Raw genomic sequence first — 11,743 nt, forward strand, 5'->3', positions numbered from 1 at the left:
AGGGAGGGAGGGAGGGAGGGAGGGAGGGAAAGAAATAAAGAAAGAGAGAAAGAACGGGAGAGAAAGAAAGAAGAGAAAGGGGCTGGGAGGGTGGCTCAGTGGGAGCTATGTAAAACAGCAGAAATCAAATATGCTTGCTCTTAAAAGGATTTTCATTTAGTTTGATACATAGTTTTTGAAAACTAAAACTTCAAACTTCACTTTGTTCTTTTTTGTACAATTATCAAAGATCTGGATTGAGAGGGCTGGGCAGGTGGCTCAGTGGTAGAGTGCTTGCCTCGCATGCATGAGGCCCAGGGTTCGATTCCTCAGCACCACAGAAACAGAGAAAGCCAGAAGAGGCTCTGTGGCTCAAGTGGTAGAGTGCTAGCCTTGAGTTGAAGAGCTGAGGAACAGTGTCCAGGCCCACAATTCAAGCCCCACAACTGACAAAAGAAAAAAGAAAAGAAAAGAAAGGGAGAGAGACAGAGACAGAGACAGAGAGACAGACAGAGACAGAGAGAGCGGGCGAGCGCTGGGGACTTCCAGCCAGGCAGGTAGTGGACGGAGAGTCCGTGTGAGTCACACAAAGGTGGGCTCAGCCACCTACCACCACACATGAGTCAGCCTGGTGAAGCCTGGTTGTTCTCGGGGGGCAAACAGTCTGGAATGGAAACCCCAACAGGAGTATTAAAGGGGACTCAAAATACACTTTCCATGGCCCCACCCCACCCCCACATCGCCTTTTGACGCTCTGTGGCCAAGAAACAGCCTAGAGCAAAAGGGGGAGTAGGTAGCAGGCTGACCTGGGGGGGCTTTGTCCTTGTGCAGCCAGTGACACCCCACAGCCACAGCCAGCTGCTGAGCTGGCCACCTGAGCCATCCCAAGTCACATGACAGAGCTCCTTCCTGGATATTGAATCTTTCTCCACTGCTCTTCATATCAAGTCAGAATTTCTAAATGACAGAAATTGACAGGATGTATTTATTCCTTAAAGAAAGAAGACAATCCTTCCTCGCCTCATGATTGCACAGGAAGGAATTGTCTGATGTCTGAGATGGAAAGAAACTCTCAAACGTCTATTTCATTCATGTTGGACACTGGACAAGATTTTTACTAAGCATCTCCTTCATGATGAAACCATTTTACATCTCTAGTTAAAAAATTCCTAATTGCTAAATGCTTAAAAAAGTCCAAGTCAGCATTTTCTATTCCGGTTTACAAAGCAGAGCCCCTAAACCATTGATAAGCTTTGCAAACATTATTAAATATTGATAGGTTACATATGAGATAATGCAATGCATTATTTCAAACTATGTCAAAGGGTGTTGGGGAGAAAGGCTATTGGCTGATACTCTTTGGAGCTTGCTTTTATGTTTGCTCATCACTAAAAATCTGGAAAGACTCCGTCATACTCTATCTTCAACTAATCATAAAAAATTAAAAATCAAAACCATCTAATAGATGCATTCATCAACGCATTCTTGACATTTATGGTAACAAGATGACCTCAGAGAAATCCAATTTCAAAGAGGTAACTCACAGGGGGACTTACCTAGAGAAAATACAATTTTAAATCCTCTGTGGCTTGACTGTGTCTCCAGTGGCGCCATCTCTGTTTCCTACAAGGACAAGCAAAGGCCAGGTGCTCATTTCACAGATGCCAGGATGCAAATAGTCCCTTCCTTAAGCCGCCTGCAGGCGCTGCCCCCTGCCGGCACCTGCTTTTGGAAGGCAGTGCCGCTGAGGACGTGGCAAGCATTTCTTCCAAGCGTGGAGAGTGAAAGCGAGGCTTGTGGGTGAGCAGCCCGCACTTGCGGGGTCGCTCTCCTCCTCACCCTTTGATTTCCCCCTTGGCAGCTTTGAAAGATTCCAGATACCAACTTCTTCACCACTCGGCCACGCAGCTGTACATCCGGGTGCCCCGCGCCAGCCTGCAGGATGAGGGCGTGTACACCTGTCTGTGCTACAGCCACACCGTGAGCACTCGGCACGTGCAGGTGGTGGTGCGTGGTAGGTATCCAGCAACATCGCCTCTGGCGAGGGCCGTATGGTTCGGTGCACGCGGCGCCAGTTTTGAAACCTGACATTTGGTTTTCAAATGTTACCTATCACGAGGCCATTTCTTCAGGTTATCTCTACTCGCTTTTATTCAAAGAAAACAGAACACAGCATTCTATGTGGTGAGCTCTAGATTCAAATGTAAACTTGTGAATGTGCCTTTGGCATCAGTTAAATTTCTTTCCAAGAAACTAAGAGGAAAGAGGGGTGCAGGTGTGTGTGTGTGTGTGTGCGCGCGCGCACGTGTGCATGCGTGCACACTAGGACTTGAATCCAGGGCCTAGGCTCTATCCCTTAGCTTTTTCAACTTGAGGCTGACATTCTAGCACTTGAGCCACAGCTCCACTTCTGACTTTTTGGCGTTTAATTGGAGATGAAAGTCTCACGGACTTTCTCGCCCATGTGGCTTTGAGCTTCTATCCTCAGATCTCAGCCTCCTCAGTAGCTAGGATTAGGGATGTAAGACACTGGTGCCTGGCTCAAGGAAAGAGAATCAGTATGTGATAAGCAAATAGTATACACCTAGAACTAAGAGTTCAGAGCAGAAGCAGGCATTATCCATCGCAGGGTGCACATTGCTGAGGGAGGCAAAGCACGGGTAAGAATAAAATAGCCCCTGTGACAGCATGCCCAGGGCAGGGCACCACGGATCAGCTCCCTTCCCGCATCCAGCAACAGCTCCCTTCCCACACCCTGTGGCACGCTTGGCCCCTGCGCGCCCCGCCTCCTGTGGGAGGTGGAATCAGGCAGCGAGTGCTCTGACTGACAGCCTCTGATCATCAGGGACCCGCTCTGCTCCAGTGTGCTCTGACTGACAGCCTCTGATACACAGCCTCTGATCATCAGGGACCCGCTCCGCTCCATAGCTGGGCAGTGATGTCCAGCCTCCGTCTTAATGTCTTGTTTTGCTTTTTATGGCAGAATAGATTGATTTAAAAAATGCTTTTTATTGATCGTTAAATGACATAATTGCATGAATGTTTCTCCTGGTTGCTGCACTGAAGTCAGCACTGAAGGCATGATGGGAAAGTGGCTGAGAGGGAGGGGCTCTGAGGACCAACATGACTCACCCGGGCCTGTCTGCTCTGTCTGCCTGGTCCTCTGAGGACCTACATGGCTTCACCCGGGCCTGTCTGCTCTGTCTGCTTGGTCCTCTCCCATTGTCTATCTCTACCACACCACTCAACACATGATCTTTTCTTTGTTTGTTTATGCCAGTATTGAGACTTCAACTCAGGGCCTGGGCACTGTCCTTTAGCTTTTTCTATTCGAGACTAGTGCTCTACCATGCGAGCCACAGCTTGACTTCCAGCTTTTTGCTGGTTAATTGGAGATAAGAGTCTCCCAGACTTCCCTGCCCAGGCTGGCTTTGAACAGTGATCCTCAAGACTCAGCTTTCCAATGTGTTGCCAATGCCTGGAAACACATGATTTTGGGGGGATTGTGTGTGTGTGTGTATGTATGTGTGTGTGTGTATGTGTGGTACTAACGATTGAACCCAGGGCCTTAAGCATGCTCAGCGCAGACTCTACCACTAAGCTCCACCACCAGTCCTAATATGATATTTAACAGTTTGAGACTAAATATAGCACCAGTTGATTAGCTCCTAGCAGGGCCTAATCTTTTTTATGTTTATGTTGCCAAAGTAATGCATCTAGTCATACTTGAAGCTAGTAAACATGTTTCTGATATCTTGGCAGCACACAGCTGGGCTAATAGATATTAAAGAGTGTGGTTGTGGACTTGTATCAGGGAAGAATGGGGGGAAAGATGTATTTCCAAGACAGAACTACAAAGGAAAAGAAGACCAACAGGCCATTTACACCCTCTTGGTATTAGAGAGGGACAAATGTAACTGACTTGAGGTGAGCCAGACTTAAAAGTCTGGAATCTGAAAAAGGCCACTTTATTGCCCACTCCTCCTTAGCATGGAAGAGGAAGCCCTGGCTATCCCAAGAAGCAGAAGGCTCCCCAGAGGTCCCCCAGCTAGGCCGCAGCAGCGGTGAGACTGGGAAGTCAGGTTTCTCCTAGGCCTAGCGCTCTACCAAAGAATCGCCATACGCCAAGTCAAGCCACTGCTGGGAGACTGGCTGCTCAGGCATTTTCAAAGACTGATCACACAGCAGTCATGGCCATTCTGACTTCAGCCGGAGTATCTTTGCAAGTATATGTAAGTCATTAACAACCCAGGATTCTGGGCAAAGTCGGGTCACAAACGACACCCACTCATTAGGCTGTGTGTGCCACTGAGCCCACGTGCTCTGAGCTTTGCTGAGCTGTGCAGCCCAACACAGGAAAAAAATAATCATTTTCTTCTAGCAACTCCTTTCAAGCCAACCCTGGAAGCGTCCATTATCAGAAGGCCAAATGGAGACTCCCATCTGGTGCTCAGGTGCTCCACCAAGGGCAGCAAGCCCCCTCCGCAGATCACCTGGCTGCTGGGGAACCACCTGGAAATCTATGGTAGGAAAACGGCTCTTTGTTTCGGTCTTAAATTTTCAAGGGATTTTTTAAGTGTTCTGGCGCCCTCTGGTGACAGGAAGTACCCAAAACACCACCAAATAACATCTTCTGCAGAGAACTTATCCATATAGACCATCAATACTATTTCTCATATTGAAAGGATAATCGCAAATAATGACAGTTGAAACACAGCTACTACACCTGGACATAAACTTTTTCATGGCATAAGAGTGAAAATACATTTTATATAGGAATATACACTGTGTAGTTGGTCATGTGTTACCTTGCAATGAGCTTACCAAAAAATTGAAGAGATCTCGACTATTATGCATTCTATATACCTAATAGTAAGTATCCAAACAGCTTCACCTCCACTTAACACGCTTCAAGGATTTACACTAGCCTATAGTTAAACTAACCCATATAACAGAATGATATGTGTGTGTGTGCGTGCGTAATGTATTGGATTTTGTACTGTCTGTGAACAACACTCATGTGAACACATTTCCACATTGTTGTAAGCCATAAGACTGTAAGGGAAGAGATGAGATCTTCCTTAGATGATGTAAGACTGTGTCACCCCCAGGAGGACAAATTTTAAACATGGTAGGAATAAAGATACATTTTGAGGTTTTGCTTGAAACAATGTAACAAATATGACGGTTGCTTCCATCTCACCAGGAATGCCTTCCATATCTGTAGAATCACACATCTTTGAGAGCTGCAAGAGGCCATATAGAGTTGAGAAAACTGAGGGCCAAATGGAGTTGTAGAGAGAAAAGTCTATGCCTGAAACCCAGCCCAGCACCAATTGTACTTGAAGAGCAAGACTCCTATGTCAGGAGCAAGTAGCTCACGCTTGTAAGTCTAGCTACTCAGGAGGCTGAGACCTGAGGATCACAGTTCTAAGCCAGCTAACGCAGGAAAGTCTCTGAGGCTTTTTTCTTCAATTAATCATGAAAACACCAGAATTAGAGCTATGGCTCAAGTGGTAAAGCACCAGCCTTGAGTGAAAAAGCTAAGACACAATACCCAGGCCCTGAGTTCAAGCCCAATACTGGCACTAAATAAAAGTGAACAAACAAAATAAAAATAAGATTCCTTTAACCTATCTAATTCATATAACCTGGGCAAGTTCCTGGTTCCAGTTATATGGATATAATCCAAGCCCTCCTTGCGGGCCCCGCTACAAGCTTTGAATTTTGTCCCAATAACAAAGGATTTGAAGAAACCTAGCCATTCTCTCCTTCACCCACTTGCTTTTATGGCCACATCCTGCATAGGAGAGGCCGCCGGCTGAGGTCAGAGAAACTCAGAAAACTATTCTTTGCCATGATGTCAAAGCCCTGGGTGACTAAAAGAGCCGAGACCACAGGATATCACCAAGGAGCCGAACCCTTTTTGATCTCCTTGTATTGCTCCCTAGGGGGGACCCACCATGAATTTGGCCCGGACAGGAAGAAGTGTAACACCACCAGCACACTGGTAATCCACGCTGCAGACAAAAGCTCACAGGTGAGCTGCGTTGTCCAACATGAAGGGCTGCAGGGGAGAAAGCTGGTCACACCCTTCCGGTTTGAAGACTGGGGTAAGAACCCGCCATTGTCTCTGTTTTTAATTGACCTTAATCCTGCGCTATCAGATGAAATCCAGTGACATGGGTAAAGTCCTTCAGGGGGTGATTACAGGGAAGCCAGCTTTCCCTAACAGCACGTCCCTGCAGTGCGTTCCAGTGGCAGTGCAGTGGTAGAGCAGGGCTGCAGCCACAGCCAGTCGGGAGTGAGGCCTAGCAGAATGCCAGAGCCTGGTGCCGGGCTTTCTTCTGGATGAAGACTGCCAGCGTCACTTGACTGCAAACAGCTCTGCCTGGGAGGCTATCAAATCAAGCACACTACCCCAAAGGAAACAACATGACCTGAAATACCTTTCAAGGTGTCGACATTATTTTAGGTCCTTAAAAAAAAAAAAAGAAAACTCATGCAATTGCATTAGACGTGATTGCTCTTTGGATCTGCTTTGTTGTGACTGTTTTGAAGATTCCCCCCCCCCCAGAGCCCAAGCTATAATTTAAAAACTATAAATAACTCTTCGAGTCAAGATGGATCTTTAAGAAGCTGCGTGAACCATGGGTCTAATTAGCAGAGCCGTGAGTCTCGTTTTCCAAAGAATGTCTGGGTGTAAAACAGTACAAGGGTATCACCTCAGCAGAAAGGTTGGATGACAGAATTAACTGGAAACCTTTTATCAAAGGAGAGACTTCTGCAAAGGGTGAGCTGGCCCAGGAAACTCTGGCCACAAGGGCAGCAGCTGTGGCGGTCGGGGTCCCTGGCACTGCCAAATGCTTTCCATAGGACCCTCCCTCAGCCAACCAAAAGAAGTTTATGGAGACGCTGCCCTCAGTAGAAGACACGGGGTCCCAGAGAGTGGTGTGCCTTGTAATGTCTCCCGCACACATCCCACACCACACCTCCACCTGCCCGGGAGAGACAGGAACGCAGGGCAGGCGAGGATGAGACCTGAGACGGAGGCTTACTAGAGACAGAGGGCCACCAGCCAGAGGCCCACGCCTACCATCCTAGCTACTCAGGCAGCTGAGATCTGAAGATTGTGGTTCAAAACCAGCCCAGGCAGGAAAGTCCTTGGGACTCTTCACCTCCAATGAACCGCCAGAAAACCAGAAGTGGCGCTGAAGTTCAAAATGGTAGAGTGCTAGCGAAAATGCTCAGGGACAGCATCCAGGCCCTGAGTTCAAGCCCCATGACCAACAAAAAACAAAAAAACATAGAGGGGTGGGCACTGTGCTCACCTAGCTAGTTGGTAGGAAGTCTCATTTTATTGTTTTTCTTCTCTTTCTTTTTTTCTTTCTTCCTTTCTTCCTTCCTTTCTTTCTTTTTTCCTTTCTTTCTTTCTCTCTTTCTTTCTTTCTTTTGAGACAAAGTCTCATAGCCCAGGCTGGCCTTGAACTCTCAACCCTCTTGCCTCACTGCTGGGATTACTGGCATGTACCACCCAACTAGCTTGATAATCAGATCCTTAACTAAGAAAACCAACCATGTTAAAGGAAATCTGCTTTTTTTATTGTTGGGTTATTTTTTGTTTTTGTTGTTGTTGTTTACAGTGCTTCTGTGGCTATAGATCTACATCTCATGTTTAGTAACAAGACAGATAGAAATAAGTTAAAACACCTGTGGGCTGTTTAGCATTTATTAACTTTTTTTTTCTGTTGAGCAGCTAGGTTGATGTAACACATTGCAAAAATTGTGTTCATCCACTGGGTTTACAGTGTTGATTATCTGAGGTGGCTGTGACACACATTTACAAGTAAGAGCTCTAACCCTTTGTGGGTACACTCTGTGGGGCAGGATCCCAAGACTCTCCCCAAAGGGGGGCCAAGACTAGGACAGGGAAGGGAGAGGAAGAGCAGGGGAGTCTGCTGTTATTGGGGTGATGGATTGCATTCTCTAGTCTCTCAATGAGAAAGAGCCATGTCCTGTTACTAACCTGTGGCTGGGAGTTTCACAAAGTTGAGCAACAGTTCTCAAGCTTTTTGATTTTAGTGAACACACACACACACACTCACGCACACACACACACACACACACACCACTTATTTAAGTTTACATGGACCATGTGAATTCATGGATCCCATTCTGACCACCAGGGAGATGCATCTCAGACTGGCCGGCATCCATCCATCCAGAGTAGTATGCAGTCTAAATATGACTACTTAGCAGCTGGTTGGGAGGATAAATTAAAGTATGTGCAAACTCTAGTTTTAACCATACGTAATTAGTATAAATGCATACAACTGGTTTTGTACTTAAACAAGTAATTATCTGAATTCATGTGAACGTGATGGTGGAAGGCTTTCATCGTTCAGGAGCTCTCAATATCCCCCAGATTCTGCACCTCATTATTTCTATGTGATTCACTTTTGAGGTTTTCTCTCTTTCCGTTACCACTAGCCATTCCTCTTCCTTCAACTTTCTCTGTGGTCACTAGCCTTTGTGTTTTTAAAAACAAAATCTGGGCTGGGAACGTGGCTCAGTGGTAGAGCGCTTGCCTTGCATGCCTGAGGCCCAGGGTTCGATTCCCCAGCACCACATAAGCAAAAAGAAAAAAGCCGGAAGTGGCGCTGTGGCTCAAGTGGAAGAGCGCTAGCCTTGAGCTGAAGAGCTGAGGGACAGTGCCCAGGCCCAGAGTTCACGCCCTACAACCGGACCCAAAAAAAAAAAAAACAAAAAAAACAAAATCTTTTTGTTTTTCCTTTTCTTTTTTTTGGGGGGGTCTGGTTGTGGGGCCTGAACTCTGGGCCTGGGCGCTGTCCCTCAGCTCTTCAGCTCAAGGCTAACGCTCTACCACCTGAGCCACAGCACCACTTCCGGCTTTTTTCTTTTTGCTTATGTGGTACTGAGGAATCGAACCCAGGGCCTCAGGCATGCAAGGCAAGCGCTCTACCACTGAGCCACCTTCCCAACCCCAACTTTTTAAAATTATTCATTATTTTTACCAGTCCTGGGGCTTGAACACAGGGCACTATTCCTGGACTCCTTTTGCTCAAGTCCAGCACTCTATCACTTGAGCCACAGTGGCTCACATGACTGGCTTTTTCAGTGGCTAATTGGAGATAAGAGTGTCACTGACTTTCCTGCCTTGGCCGGCTTTGGATCACAATCCTCAGATCTCAGCCTCCTGGGTAGCTAGGATGACAGGCGTGAGCCACCGGCACCTGGGTAACTTTGACTTTTATATTGTTGTGATTTTATCAGCACTTTTTCTTGTTCATCTCTTACTGCACCTAATTTATTCATTTAACTTTACCAAGCAGAGCTGTGTGCACGCAGCAGTTAATAAGCTGTAGAGGTGAGGCTGCTGGGGCCGAAACGCACCTGAGCGTGTGAGCTTCTCCTAACGCTTCCTGTGATCCTTCCTCCTCTCCTCAGCGTTTTTACCCACAATTCAGGCATATTCCTTTGTACTTTTCAAATTGCTCATGTTCAATGAGTAAAAAAAGGTTTTGCTTAATTAGGTAAGAGAAATCTCTCATTAAAGGGGTGCCAGGCAGCCCTTGGCATCTTGGCATGTCCCAAAGCCCCAGGCACATTCCCAGGCCCAGCCGCCCCGCTCCCCACGGCTGGCCTTGTCTCAGGCGGTGATCGCTGCTCGGGTCTCCATGCCATGACATTTTGTCAGCCCTGTGCTGAATAACCAGCCAGGCACTATGCTAAACATTCTCTGAATAAACTCATTCGTGTGCTCTCCAAAAGAAACACAAAGAAGAAAATGCCATCAGTGCCTCCATTCCACAGACAAGGAAACGCATGAGGTTGGATGAGTCAGGCCTCTTGCGCAGGCCCGAGCAAAGAGCGTCACTGGAACTCAGCATCACCCAAGGCTGGCTCTAGAGCCGCCTGGCTGACAGACAGATGGGCAGGGTGGACGGATCTGGAAAGGAACGGTGAGTGGCTTTTGCCCACGACCGCAGAGGCCCAGCCTGCAGGCCTGTCACGCTGGCCGGCGGCAGATGGCGGTCTGCAGGATGCCAATACAAACGCCAGGCTGGGAGCTGCACACGCGGCATTCTGGAGATTCACACACAGTCTCCACAAACCACCAAATGCCCCACCACCGAGCCGATGTGGAGAAAACTGCTCTCCACCATTGCAGAATTTTGTCTTTCCCTTTCCTAGTTGCTGACCAAGGGACAACAGCAGAGACCCTGCAGAGCAAGCCCCTCTCCTCCCACACGTCCCAGCGCACCACGGCTGCCGGTCAGTGCGCAGCTCCTCTAATACTACAGTTTAAGAGTATTTTTTTAATGTTATTGTTCTGTGTGCGTGCATACACACGCTGACACTGAGGCTTGAACTCAGGGCCTGGGCACTGTCCCTTAGCTTCTTCTACACTTGAGACACGGCTCCACTTCTGGATGTTTTGGTGGTTAATTGGAGAGTCGTTTTATGGACTTTCCTGCCCAAGCTGGCTTCAAATTGTGATCCTCAGATCTCAGCCTCCTGAGTAGCGAGGAGGGCAGGCGTGAGCCTCTGGTGCCTGGTGCTGAGCACCTCTGAAAGGTCCCACCCCTCAGCACCATCCCCTGGAAAGTTGCTATCAGCCAGAGTTTGGGGGTGACCAGAGGTGACCCATGAGTCATGTGCACGTGATATCTCATTTCCTTTCACTTTAGTCTCCGTGATGGAAAATTCCACTACACCAGAGCCCACCCAGGAAGAGGAAGAGCAACCCACTCTGGACTCCGGCTTGACCACCGGTAAGCGTCACCTACTGAAATGAAATCAAACGCTTGACATTATAACCTCTTAGTCGATAAAAAACCAGTGACCTTTTTCGGCTCTCCTTTTTCTTGACCTTTCTTCCTTTTCTGACATGATTGGCTAATTGCTCCCTTGCCCCCTTGACGTCCTTTGCCGGCTGCTCTCCTTGACCTACTTTGCCTGGTCCTGTTATTTTTCTCTAACCGCTGCTTCTCTATATCCATTAGCTAATTACACGTCCTCCCTGACTTCTTAAATGAGATGTACTTCTGATTTCACTGCCTTACCTCCCTCCCTCCCATCCTTTCCTCTTTGCCTCCTTCCTTCTTTCCTCCTCTCCCCCTTCCTTCCTTCCTTTATTCCTTCTTTCCTCCCTCCCTCCTCCCCTCTCTCTCACATTCCCTTCCTCTTCCCTCCTTTTCTCTGTCTTTCCTCTCTTTCGCTTTGCTTTTCTCTTTTCCTTTTTGTTAGTGCTGAATATCGTACCCCAGCTTCCCATGTTAGGCAAGGACTTTCCCATGGAGCTGCCTCCCCGGCCCAGGGCACCTCAATTCAAACAAACAAACAAGTTTAACCCGCTTCCTACATTGTTCTGGCTGTCCTAGCCATGCCAGGATAGCTCTAGAATATCTCACTGTTTCCAGGATGTTCTGTGAGCATTAGAATATCCTACTTACTGCTCATTCCACTTTCTACTTATTCCTAGCAGAATTTCCTGCCAACTCTTCAACCTGACACTGCTTGAAACAAGAGCTCCTCCCCCCACAAAATCCGCTCTCCCAGAATTGGGCACCCTCGGCAGCATGCACCTGCAGACCACCCCCATCCACAGGCACCCGCAGACACCCCTCATCCACACGCACCCGCAGACCACCCCCCATCCACACGCACCCGCAGACACCCCCATCCACACGCACCCGCAGACACCCCCCATCCACACGCACCCGCAGACACCCATCCACAC

At 47.9% G+C, this 11,743-nt stretch overlaps 1 protein-coding gene across 1 annotated transcript in view; it reads left to right on the top strand.

The window, feature by feature from the left end:
• The window catches only part of Crtam (cytotoxic and regulatory T cell molecule), a 19,623-nt gene that overhangs the window by 1,547 nt on the left and 6,333 nt on the right, over positions 1-11,743 (top strand). Inside the window, exons 3-7 of the mRNA XM_013009513.1 lie at positions 1,841-1,993; positions 4,361-4,504; positions 5,931-6,092; positions 10,195-10,275; positions 10,722-10,775. Coding sequence (XP_012864967.1) covers positions 1,841-1,993; positions 4,361-4,504; positions 5,931-6,092; positions 10,195-10,275; positions 10,722-10,775 — 594 coding nt within the window. The remainder of the gene's footprint in view (positions 1-1,840; positions 1,994-4,360; positions 4,505-5,930; positions 6,093-10,194; positions 10,276-10,721; positions 10,776-11,743) is intronic.

This window comes from Dipodomys ordii, unplaced genomic scaffold, assembly GCF_000151885.1.
Source record: "Dipodomys ordii isolate 6190 unplaced genomic scaffold, Dord_2.0 Scaffold10, whole genome shotgun sequence".
NCBI lineage: Eukaryota > Metazoa > Chordata > Mammalia > Rodentia > Heteromyidae > Dipodomys > Dipodomys ordii.